Below are 11,515 nucleotides of genomic sequence, written 5' to 3'. Positions count from 1 at the left end.
GGATCCTCATAATTTTGCAACCTCAGACGCGGAAATATCTCAAAGACTTCGAAAAGCACCCACGCAGCATTCATACGAACGAACAAATAAACGCATACGAACGCTCTCACCGAACGTGGTTGACGTGGTAACCACACGTGATCTGGTGGTTTAATTGGGTAAAACGTTGCATTATAGTGCCGTTACGTCGAAAACGCGCCTTCAACGAGTAACGTCTGCACTGACGTTATTTGTTACCGTTTTTGAATTTCATCTAAACATGTTAACACAAATACGTTTTAAGACATTTGTGCTCGAGTTCATATGGAACCGTTAATTGGTTATCGGAATGTTCTGTCAATGAGGTACAAACTGAGTTTATGTATCGTCATCACCTAACGAGAAAACTCTATATCGTGCGTTCAAGGAAGCAACATTTTAACTACTTAAATATATGCAACAAAGTTTCAAAGTAAATACAGCAACGCGTAACATGGCATAACATGTGGCTGGCATGCTCTGGAGTTAAGTAGTAATGAGTCATGTTCACGAAACGCTGTATTAAAAAATATATCACGTAATGTCCTTACTGCACAAGGATATACCGTTTCACTGATCCAAAACAACGGAGAGTAAAGAAATATTGCATACGACTATGCTCGAAGCCGAAACTAATCAGATCAAAACGATTTTCAGACTTAATACATGTTCCAAAGCTCATGAGGTCCTTCTGGGTCAGAGGCCGCATTATGTGAAGATCCTAGGTGTGTCCTAGCACTAGTACTTAATATGCATGCTAGACACACGAAAGTTGCGACGAATTCGGAATTACATGTATAGCTGCATTGTTCAGTGTTTTAATGTTATTGAAAGTAGTTAAATTTTGGTGTGTCCTTATGCTGTGCGTGTGAGGGGGTGGGGGTGGGGGGAACCGGCGTGCCCGGCGGAAACCCACCTGTCCGGTATGGTTACAACCTACCAAATTCACATGCGCCGGGAGCGGGTATTGAACCAGGATCGCAGAAGTGAGGAGCGCATGCACCAACCACTGCGCTTACCGGACGGCCATTTTCATACTGTACAGGGGCCAATTTAACCGTAGTATGTTTATAAGTTATTTAAAAAAAAAGCTTTAGGATAACATTCAAATGGAATTTTTAATCATGTTTAATTGTCTGTTAATTGACCATAATATATTCAATTTATGCGTAATAGGTGTGTATAAAATACTATAATAATCACGCAAGGATATCCTGAGAGTTAAGAACTAGAGTTTAGCAACGCGTTGTTAGAATCGTTCGGATAAGTTTTATTAAACATAAATGGACAATATGCCACAACAACTGACTGAGCATTATTCTAATATATTTAAAGCGAAAACCGTGCTTTGTACATACTCGCGAAAAAAATCTCTTAAAGATTTATTTGGTTTTGTTTCGCACTTGATGCAAAAAGGCAACATGGCTTTATACACGAAAATTGTATAATTAACTGAGGCAAAAAAGAAAAAGACATACCATTTATTACATACTCTTGACATCAATATTCTGTAGCTCTAGACGTACATCTGTATATCGGCATTTCCTTAAGATACTGTGTGGTATGAAAGTATGAAGCGGATACAAGATTATAATATTTTGTTGTCAATAAAATAAAGTAGTTTCATGTTTTGTCATTCTAACTGGACGTCATGCACTTTTCCAATTTCTTTTGTAATCTTACTTCATGACGACAAAAAGTAACTCAGCATTCACCACATGCACTGAAAATTCCGGTGCCCAATTAACGTTTTCAAATGTTCAAGTGGTAAAAGACATATATTAGTTGACATCTTGAAGTGTGTTTTTGCTCGTATGACGCATTCTCATGATGTGAAACGCTGTATTAAAATGTATACTGCTTTAAACAGTGCAATGTTAATTACCGTATTTAACCAAGTAGTGTCATAAATTCATAATATAATCTTAATGTTGCGATGGAGTAACTAAGTTAACTACGAAATTTAATTATACATTGATTGCTAGATTATTGAATATATTAAACAAATATTGTATAAATAGTAAACAATTAGGGCACCTCGTACATTTGATATCAGCTTTTTTAAGTGTATGTCGCTTCAACTTGCATGATCTGTATTTTCATTACATGAACACTTTCTAGTGCGTTTTCCTTTGTATAAATATTAAATAATATAATATTATGGTGTGTGAGACTGTCATTACTTGACTAAATGCAACAGACGCATTACTGCGAAAATAAATTGTGTACATTTTATAAATACATTTTAACGTTTGTTTAAAGTAGTCTCAAACGTTTGGTTTGATATCGAATACCATGTCTAACCTTTTAGCTGACAAAGATCACTATTTACCTTGATTATGCAGCTGGTATTTGTACAATAAATTAGCAATAAAAAGCAAATTGTATGGAGCAATGTCGCAAATCAAGTTGCTGTCCAGCAAACTTTGGTGTTCGACCCAAATTGCGTATTAAGGTCTTCATTATTAAAAGTGAACCATTTATAAAATGTATATAAATACGATGTCGAGTAATAAATGAACACATTTTTCCTTTTGAAGTATAACTACCTTTGAGCGTGTTTTCCACTCAATATCAAATACAACTCCGCCAAGGACGGTCCCAAAGAGGAGGGTTGGGCGTAGGGCTAGCAGTCCTACCCTGTCGAAACCTTATTCCTACTGAAACGCCAAAAAGAATAACAACATACATCACGGACCTGGGAGAAGGTGGACCTCAAGCTGGAGGACGTATGTCGCCGGACGGTGAAAGCCAGTATCAACTGGAAGCCTTCAGGCCGAAGACCATCATCTCCACCAGGACCACAACCACAATTGGTACATGGAATGTCCGAACCATGTATGAGACCGGAAAGACAGCACAACTGGCCGTATGGATGAGGAAGTTCAACCTCACCATCCTAGCATTCCTAGGGATCAGTGAATCAAGACGGACTGGCTCTGGGCAGAAGCGACTGACTGCCGGTGAGTTACTGTTGTTCTCGGGGCATGAGCAGGAGGATGCAGCACACACCCAGGGAGTAGCCCTGTTGCTTTCCAAGTCGGCACAGAGAGCGCTCATCGGGTGGGAGGTACACGGACCACGGATCATGACGGCCTCTTTCCTTACAAAGATGAAGAGGATCGACGTGGACATAATCCAGTGCTTCGCCCCGACAAATGACAGTTAAGAGGATGAGAAGGACAACTTTTACAATAGACTGTCAACCATCATACAAGACAGACCAAAGAGAAACATTATCATTCTAATGGGTGACTTCAGCGCAAAAATCGGCAGTGACAACCGAGGATATCAGGAGATCATGGGGAAGCAAGGTTTAGGCGAGATGAACGACAACGGGGAGAGATTCGCTGACCTGTGCGACACAAGTAACCTGGTCATCAGAGAGAGTATTTTCTATCACAGAAAAATACACAAGGCAACTTGTGTGTCACCAGACCTGTCAACAGAGAACCAGATTGGCCACTTGTGCATCGCAATGAAGTTTCGTCGCTCTCTACAGGATGTACGTGTCAAGCGAGGAGCAGACGGGACTTAGGACCATAATCTCATTGTCACCCGATTGAAACTAAAGCTGAAGAAGAGTTGGCCAGGGGAGGGGGGCAGCCAACACCAACGGTACAACACTGTCACACTGAAAGACACCTGGCAGCAAGAAGATTTCAAGGTCACTTTCTCCAACAAGTTCCAGGTTCTAGAGGAGCTGCTTGAAGAAGAGACGATAGAGCAGAAGTGGCAGAACGTGCAAGAAGAAGTGACTTCCACATGCCTAGAAGTATTGGAATTCCAAGTCCTACACCCACAAGGAGTGGATATCAGCAGAGACGCTTCAGAAAGTTGCGGAAAGACGAGAAAAGAAGGCAAGTTTAAACAACAGCAGAACACGAGCCGCAAAAGTGAAAGCACAAGAAGAGTACACCGAAGCAAATAGGAGCGTAAAGCGAAGTATTAGAACAAACAAGCGGAACTACATAGAGACGCTTGCAACAGAGGCGGAAGAGGCAGCCTATCAGAACAAAACTAAAGATCTGTACTCCATCACTAAGAGATCAGCAGGACAGTTTGCCAGAGAGGCCAGTAAGGGACATAAATAGTGGAGTTATAAGTATAACAGATGACGAAGGGCAGAAGAAGAGGTGGATTGGGTGCTTCCAGGAGCTACTCAACAGGCCAGCTCCTGCGAACCCACCGGAGATTATGCCAACTTAAAGCGATCTGCCAATCAAATTTTGCACTCCCACAAAGGAAGAGATCAGCAGCACCATCAAGCAATTGAAGCACGGCAAATCTGCAGGACCTGACCTGAGCATAACGGCAGAAGCGCTTAAGGCTGACGTGGAGACCAGTGTGGAGCTACTACACCCCCTCTTCAGCAAGATATGGGAAGAAGAAGATTTTCCAAAAGAGTGGGTGGAAAGAAAGTTTGCAAGCCTGCATCCAATACGACAAGGCAATCCCTTACATGGAACAACCAAGGGAAAAGGACGAGAGGGCGGCCTAGAAACACCTGGCGCCGTGACCTGGATGCAGGTGCTAAGCAGATGGGCCAAACATGGGGGAAGAAGCAGATGGGCCAAACATAGGGGCAGCTGGAGAGACTCGCCCAGAACCGAGACGCCTGGAGGAAGCTGGTTGGCGGCCTATGTCCCAAATGGAACCACAGGCGTAGATGAGATGATGAATATCAAATATAGAATATAGACGTATTGAATGTAGAATATATGAATTTGAATATAGCAACATGGGAGGCCGAAGTCATGTTTACAATGTACAATTAGCATATGCAGACATTACCAACCCGAACATATGCCATCCCATTGTGCACGCAATGGACCATGATCCTTTTAACATTAACTTATTAATAGAACTAGTTTTTTAAGTTTGCCGAGTGACTTAAAAAACAAACAACAAAAGTACATTTACCAGTACGAAAAGATTACCTCAAACTTGCCAAAGAGCAAATTTATGATTAACTGGTAAGGCACTTGTTTTAATTATTTTCTATATAAAGTATCCGACAGAAAGTTAAAACTATAACTTGATAAATCTGATCTGCACGTTATTTGTGAAATTAACGTACGATTGTCAGATTCATACCTCGTTATGCAGATGCAAAGTATTTCCTAAAATTGTAAATCACTTACATTGCCCATATATTTGGATATCGTTTAATTTAGTAGATACTAGACACATTCATTTGTCCGATGATTTTGTCGCGACTGCTTGTGGTCAGCTCGATATAGATGTCACACATACTGTTCTGCGTATTTGCGTATATGCGTTCGAGCGTTTGTCCGTAATGAAACTTTATCATTAATCGTTCAATTTTAAATAGCTTAGCACGTATGTTCACAATGTGGGTTGTCACGAGTTATGATTATACCACACACGACCACTCTTAGTGATCATAAGTCAAATATGGGCACGATGCAGATTGACCGAACTATGTCTTTGGTTAAAAAACTTACCAAGGGAATAACCGCTTTGTGACAACTTGTTGCGTACAATCCCTTTAACCCTGATTCAAAGGTAAATGCTCAATAATGATAATTACCAAACGTGTAAATACTGTAAATGTATCATTCAATTTTCAATTGTAAAATGACTCAAAAACTCACAATGCCAATGTCACATTTTCAGCGAATTGTTTTAATAATTACACTTCACAACGGTCTTGACATCAAATTAACAGTCATCTAGTTTTGATGGTTTCCGAACAAAAAATGTACAATCAATCACTCTAACATAAATCTAATTTATAAACGCTAGGCAGATTAAGAAGGCGGAAGCGCTGTACATCCTTTACGATGTCTACCGCTTCTAAGCATCGGCACTCATGCTTAAGTTCTTCACTATTGCACGTTTTAACTAAGTGGTCGGACAACTTACCCGCTCCAGCTTTGCTTATGGGTCAACACTAATATATGGGAGTAACGGCTTCCACAAAAAATCTCATCCAGATTTCTTATTAAACGTCTTGGAAAGTATTATCATCGTTTTAATACTGTATTCGTGACTTTGCTTGTCTATGGCTAAGCGGTCAGCTATACTAAACAGATCATGCAAAATTCGTTTTAAAAGCGTAAATACAATTCAAATTGTGAATCACAAAGTCTAACTATAACTGTCTAGTTACGTGTACATTTATATATAGTTTGGCGGAAATCATTTATGTGGTTGGTAATGATTTGTTCTTATTTTCTCGTCCCAATGAAAAATAGTCAAGGTGCACGATTTCTCGCCTCGCATTCTGTATACATTCTGTATACAGAACAGAACACAATTGTTGTAATAAATGTTTATAAATGAGTAAAAAAGATTTGCGTCTTCCTTCCATTCTTTCGAAAATACCATTTGATAAAAAAATTCGTTCTATAGTATATATATGGACAGTGCTCGTGAAAATGGGGATGAATGCATGTGCATAAAGTGTCGTCGCAGATTAGCATGTGCTATGCTGTCTTTTGATCTGACCCTGACAATACCAGAATTAACTGAGGTAAAATCTGACAAACGTGTTCCGGTATTCAGATTGTTCCAACATCATTGGGTGGTGGAACTTAAAGTTTCATTGTTAAACTTTCCCTACCATACTGTAAACGACGACATCGCGATATTAATTGTGAAATATGCTGTAACCTCCACTGTGAACGTTACTTGACCTATTTTCTAAACTATTGTGTGAACTATTACTCGAACTATTCCCGGATCTCAACAAGTCCGCAATAAATAATTAAAGATGCATTTCATTAACTCAAACTCACTGAAGTCGGAGATTCGGATGTGCTGAAATGGACCGTAATGCCCGCCTTAAGCCATGCCAGTTCTATAAAATGAATAGGTCATCTTAAAGGTTTTAATCTAGTTGTTTCTTATTCAGATATGTTTTTTTAATTCTCAAATCGTGCTTTCATTCTTTTGCTATTTCGTTTACAATCTTTTTACAGTAACTTGTATGTTTGATTTTATTGATTAGTTTAATCGTTTTTGCTCATTTAAAATATACACGTTCGCTATTTTTATTATTAATTCAAAGCGATGAACACGTAAATACTTTATGATCTATATACGGATACGGATATTACGAACTTGGGAATTCATAGCGACTAGCTATATTGACGTTTGGTGAACTATATTGCGAAATTTACTAAGTTCAGCCAATTATAATTATAGTGTCTAAGATATTTCAAACAAAAATGTTGCATTCTCCATCCATGTAAAAATATTTGCTTTTTTTTCTAAAGAAATGTAACGTTCATGCTTTTAAAAGAAACTCTGATGTTCTCATAAGACACGAAACAAAATATTCATACTATTTTTATCATGTAAATTGAACTGTAACTTTCAAACAATTTCAACAAAACAAAGAATAAATAAATAAATACACATTCGCATTGATAATCATGATAGGTACTCGCATGTCATGCATGTTCTAAAATTGGATGAGCACGGCATATACAACCCACAAACACATCACATATAATATTATTATGTACGCAACAGGTCGCTTAACAACGGGGTATTTTAGTTAATAGTATAGTGACCATTTAAGTGTAACAACGTTATCACAGTCTCACACTTGTTATGGTTATTAAGTCATATTACAAACTCTTACACTCAATATCCATTTCATTGTATTTTTAAAGTTGCTTTCATTCACGTGCAAGACAAAATACAAATACCTTGTACATGTACATCACTTTTTAGTCGTTGTTTCATAATAGGAAGATATATTTTCTTTCATAATCACCTCACCAAGTTTTGATGTTCTATCTTTGGTTTTCACAGAGTTTTCGCCGTTTTCTTTCTCGACTGGACTTGTATTACTTTGAAAATGAACACCTCGGTTATTTTGTGAAAAGTCTTTCTCGGAGTTAGGGATGTAAAGAGGGGGAACGTTTTGCTGCGGATTGAGCCCCATATGCAGAAAACCAGGTTGGTATCCACTGGCTACCAGGTACGGTGGTGCACCTAACTGAGCATTCTTTTCTAAGAATGGCGGCGCTAAATGTTGGTGCAGAGCGACTGGAGTGTTCGTTTGCGTCTGCAAAACATGTGTCACACTAGTATCGTACTCTGGTTTCTTCGTAAGCAGTCCTTTGCCTTTTTTGTCTTTTAATTCTGGTTCATTCTTTTTACCATCCTCTTTCTCTTTGGCAGGAATAGTATAGAGTTGAGAAGAGTTCAGTAGTGTTGGCTGCAAATTAGCCAAACCTGCAGTGCCGTTACCAAAGTATTCACCGTTGTCGTACCGTTTGTCGGCTGGGACCTCCTGGGCGCGGACACACGTGTATCCTATAATGAAATCTCGATTGGGGCAGTGAGCTCGGATGGGATGGCACGCGCCGGAAGTGACGTACTGTACGCCAAACTTCGTGCTGCGGTCAAGATCTATGCAGGAGACTTTCGCGACGTCATAGAGGTTGGCGTAGTGGCCGCTTCCGTCATTTACGTAGGCCCACGGGCAGCTGGAGCGGAGGTTGATTTGGTTCTGGTTGACCGGGTTTGCGATCAGCTGCCAGAGGGCAGCCCATGAGATCCCAGTCGCCGAGGAGACGGCTGAAGTTCCAGTATTGGCGCTCATCAGGCATAGGTACACAAGGCTGATAAACAGCTGCAAACAAACAGTACCAGAGAACAATCAATGCATTGTAATTTGTTAGGTATATACACTATCAGATGTTACTTAAGTCTTACAGAATTATTGATTGCAATTTGAATGCATTTCAAAACAACTCGAAAGCCTTTTCATAAGCTTCGGCTTCCTATGCAATCTAGATAAAATAAATAGGTAAAAAATTAACTATTAATAAATTTTAATTGTTTTTGTACATAGTTTTAATTGCACTAAATTGCAAAAAAAACTGTACAACTGCAAGAACTTAACGGTATGTTTATGCAAGATGATGTGATTTGTGTAACATGCTATATACTAGTAATTGATATCATAAGAAAACCAGTATAAAACTGAAATTTTGGTTTCCTATCATCTATTCATCATAATTTCAATGAAACGCTATTAGTGTGAGTGTACATAAGCAATCTTATTCAACAATTTCACCAGACAATCTCGACTGTGCAGTTCCGCTACCGACCTTTAAGCCAAATAAATGGTCCCGAACGTGAATGTCTAGCATTCCTAACAAGACTAACCGCGACTCTTTTAAAATAGTAACGTAAAGCCTTTGAAATTTATTAGCTCCATATCCGCGTCACTTTCATTATCAACTTACAACGACCGATATTCTCGAAATAAACACAAATTTAACTCCAATTTAAATGCCAGTAAATTACGTACGTCATTATTGATGTGATTTTAGTGCCCGGGTTCGATTATCTCGATAATATGTTACAAGAATCGTGTTTATCTACTGTCTGTCATCTTTGCTACGCATCAAGTATACTTGAATTAATATTATCAACAAATATCTCTGTCACTCTGGGGTCAATGAAAGCGGTCTACCCACGTGACTTGATGATTTCTAAAAAAGGAAACATACTTCTAAAATACGCATTTGCGAACAAAAACAGACTAAGAATTGACGTTCCGCCACAGATTGCAGCTATCGCCAAGTACGCAATATGTTTTTACTGAGGCAGAGCATATGTGTATATAACTAGATACTCAGGAAATTCTACATAACTCTACGGCTATTTATGCAGTTTCACTGATTCAGTCATAAAATATATGTGATGTCGGCGATGTAAGAGAAATGTTAGCCCTTAGCCTCGATAAATATGTTACGCGCATCAACAGGTTATGCATGCATCCGTTTTCACTGAATGATAAAGATAATTCATTGATTGGTATAAGATAGATCAACGTATTTGTTGTATATGTACAACTTTTTTGTATTAATTACTTTTTAACCTAAATTATGAATGAGTTTTCAATCTTAATCTCCTATTTCAAATCGTTATAGTGTTCTATCCATTAGATTTTAACTTATAATTGTTTGCGACCATCTATTCCCTTTTGGCAGCTGTTCATTTGCGATTTAGGTGTAATCATTTCCACAATTAATGATCTATAATGTCTTTAATGATTACAATATGCGTCTGATGAGGTATTACGACTATAATTAGGCATACATCGTGGATCTTGACTTGTCGTAATTTCATCATATTTATATATATATATATATATATATATATATATATATATATATATATATTATATATATATATATATATATATATATATATATATATATATATAAGTTTGTGTACAAACTTGTATATATATTGTATATATGTATATATTTTGTATATATATATATATATATATATATATATATATATATATATATATATATATATATATATATATATATATATATATATATATTGTATATATATATATATACAAACTTTATACATATAACAGAAAAACATAATATATTTAATAATAATCACTTACCTTGTCAAGAAATAATAAATCTGTGAGTTTTGACATTTTAAATTGCACATTGAGTATTGTCACATTTATAGACAAGTTCATCCAAATGCCCGTATTACATCTCAATTTATACGAGTTTACATTCCTAAAACAGCAACAATTTCCATGAAGGATGAGCAGCGCTGTATTAATGAATTAATATTGAGTTCAACTTGCACATTTTGAGCTTATTCGTCAAAAGGTTCAAGGTTGAGCCGCGTTAGGAAAATTTCTTTAAGGAAATCATTATGAAACAGAGATCTAGCCTCTGATTGGCCCGTTTACTAGATCGGCAGGTTACATTCTTCTTTGTAACAACATTTGTCAATTAGGCACACACATTTAGCTCTTGGTCCCATATTTAATTTAATCCCGAAATAGTTTCGTACGACCTGCAATATAGCCGTCAAGCCCTGTCGATAGCCGTCAAGCCCTGTCGTTGTTGGGTAACAGAATGCAAACGCACGGATTAAAGGGGCTTGTCCACAAACTTTAAAAATAACGATTTTCCAACTGTTTTGTCAGAGATTCAAAGATAAAAAGAACACCATGATTCAGGGAGAATACCATTAATGACGTAAACATGTATTTCAAATGCAATTTTGTTTATAAGGTATCGACGTTTGAAATTGCAAAAAAATAATAAAGCGTTACAAACGCAAAATTATTTAAAACTTAATGAATTATTATGGCCGAGTGGTTCAGACATGACCCTTTTATATCGAATAGGCACTGTTTCGAGCCCCATCGTGGAATTTTGTATTTTGCTAAAGTAAATGTTTGTGATTATAATGAAGCACTATAGGGCCTAATTCATCTGTTAAAATGAAGCAATCTAAGTTATCTACAAACAAACGGCAAAAGATGTCCCACTGTTTGAACAATTCCCTTTAAGACGGTAATAATTTTAATAACATATCATGTTAGGTCGAATCATCGCGCCACATTGGGAGCACAACATGACGATACGGGAACGCGGGCTGGATTATGACAATGACGTCATACGAGTCACAAATCTATCAAAATTATTTCGGTGTTAATGCCAACATCTTAAAACCA

General features: G+C 37.6%; 1 protein-coding gene across 2 annotated transcripts; it reads right to left on the bottom strand.

Moving 5' to 3' along the window:
* Positions 1 to 7,324: 7,324 nt before the first annotated feature.
* Positions 7,325 to 10,873, bottom strand: LOC127866888 (uncharacterized). 2 transcript variants are annotated; one of them, XM_052407728.1, is made up of 2 exons: positions 10,439 to 10,873; positions 7,325 to 8,632 (listed from the first exon to the last, which is right to left on the bottom strand). In XM_052407728.1, exons 1-2 carry the CDS (start codon positions 10,517 to 10,519, stop codon positions 7,715 to 7,717), a joined length of 999 nt encoding a protein of 332 aa, XP_052263688.1. In that variant the 5' UTR covers positions 10,520 to 10,873; the 3' UTR covers positions 7,325 to 7,714. The 2 variants fall into 2 exon arrangements, with proteins under 2 accessions (XP_052263688.1, XP_052263697.1); XM_052407737.1 differs by lacking the exon at positions 10,439 to 10,873 and adding an exon at positions 9,114 to 9,396.
* Positions 10,874 to 11,515: the final 642 nt, after the last annotated feature.

The sequence above is a fragment of the Dreissena polymorpha genome, chromosome 1 (genome assembly GCF_020536995.1).
Source record: "Dreissena polymorpha isolate Duluth1 chromosome 1, UMN_Dpol_1.0, whole genome shotgun sequence".
In the NCBI taxonomy this organism is placed as follows: Eukaryota; Metazoa; Mollusca; class Bivalvia; order Myida; family Dreissenidae; genus Dreissena; species Dreissena polymorpha.
The sequence above is the reverse complement of the archived record's forward strand: the minus strand, read 5'-3'. Positions and strand labels throughout refer to the sequence as shown.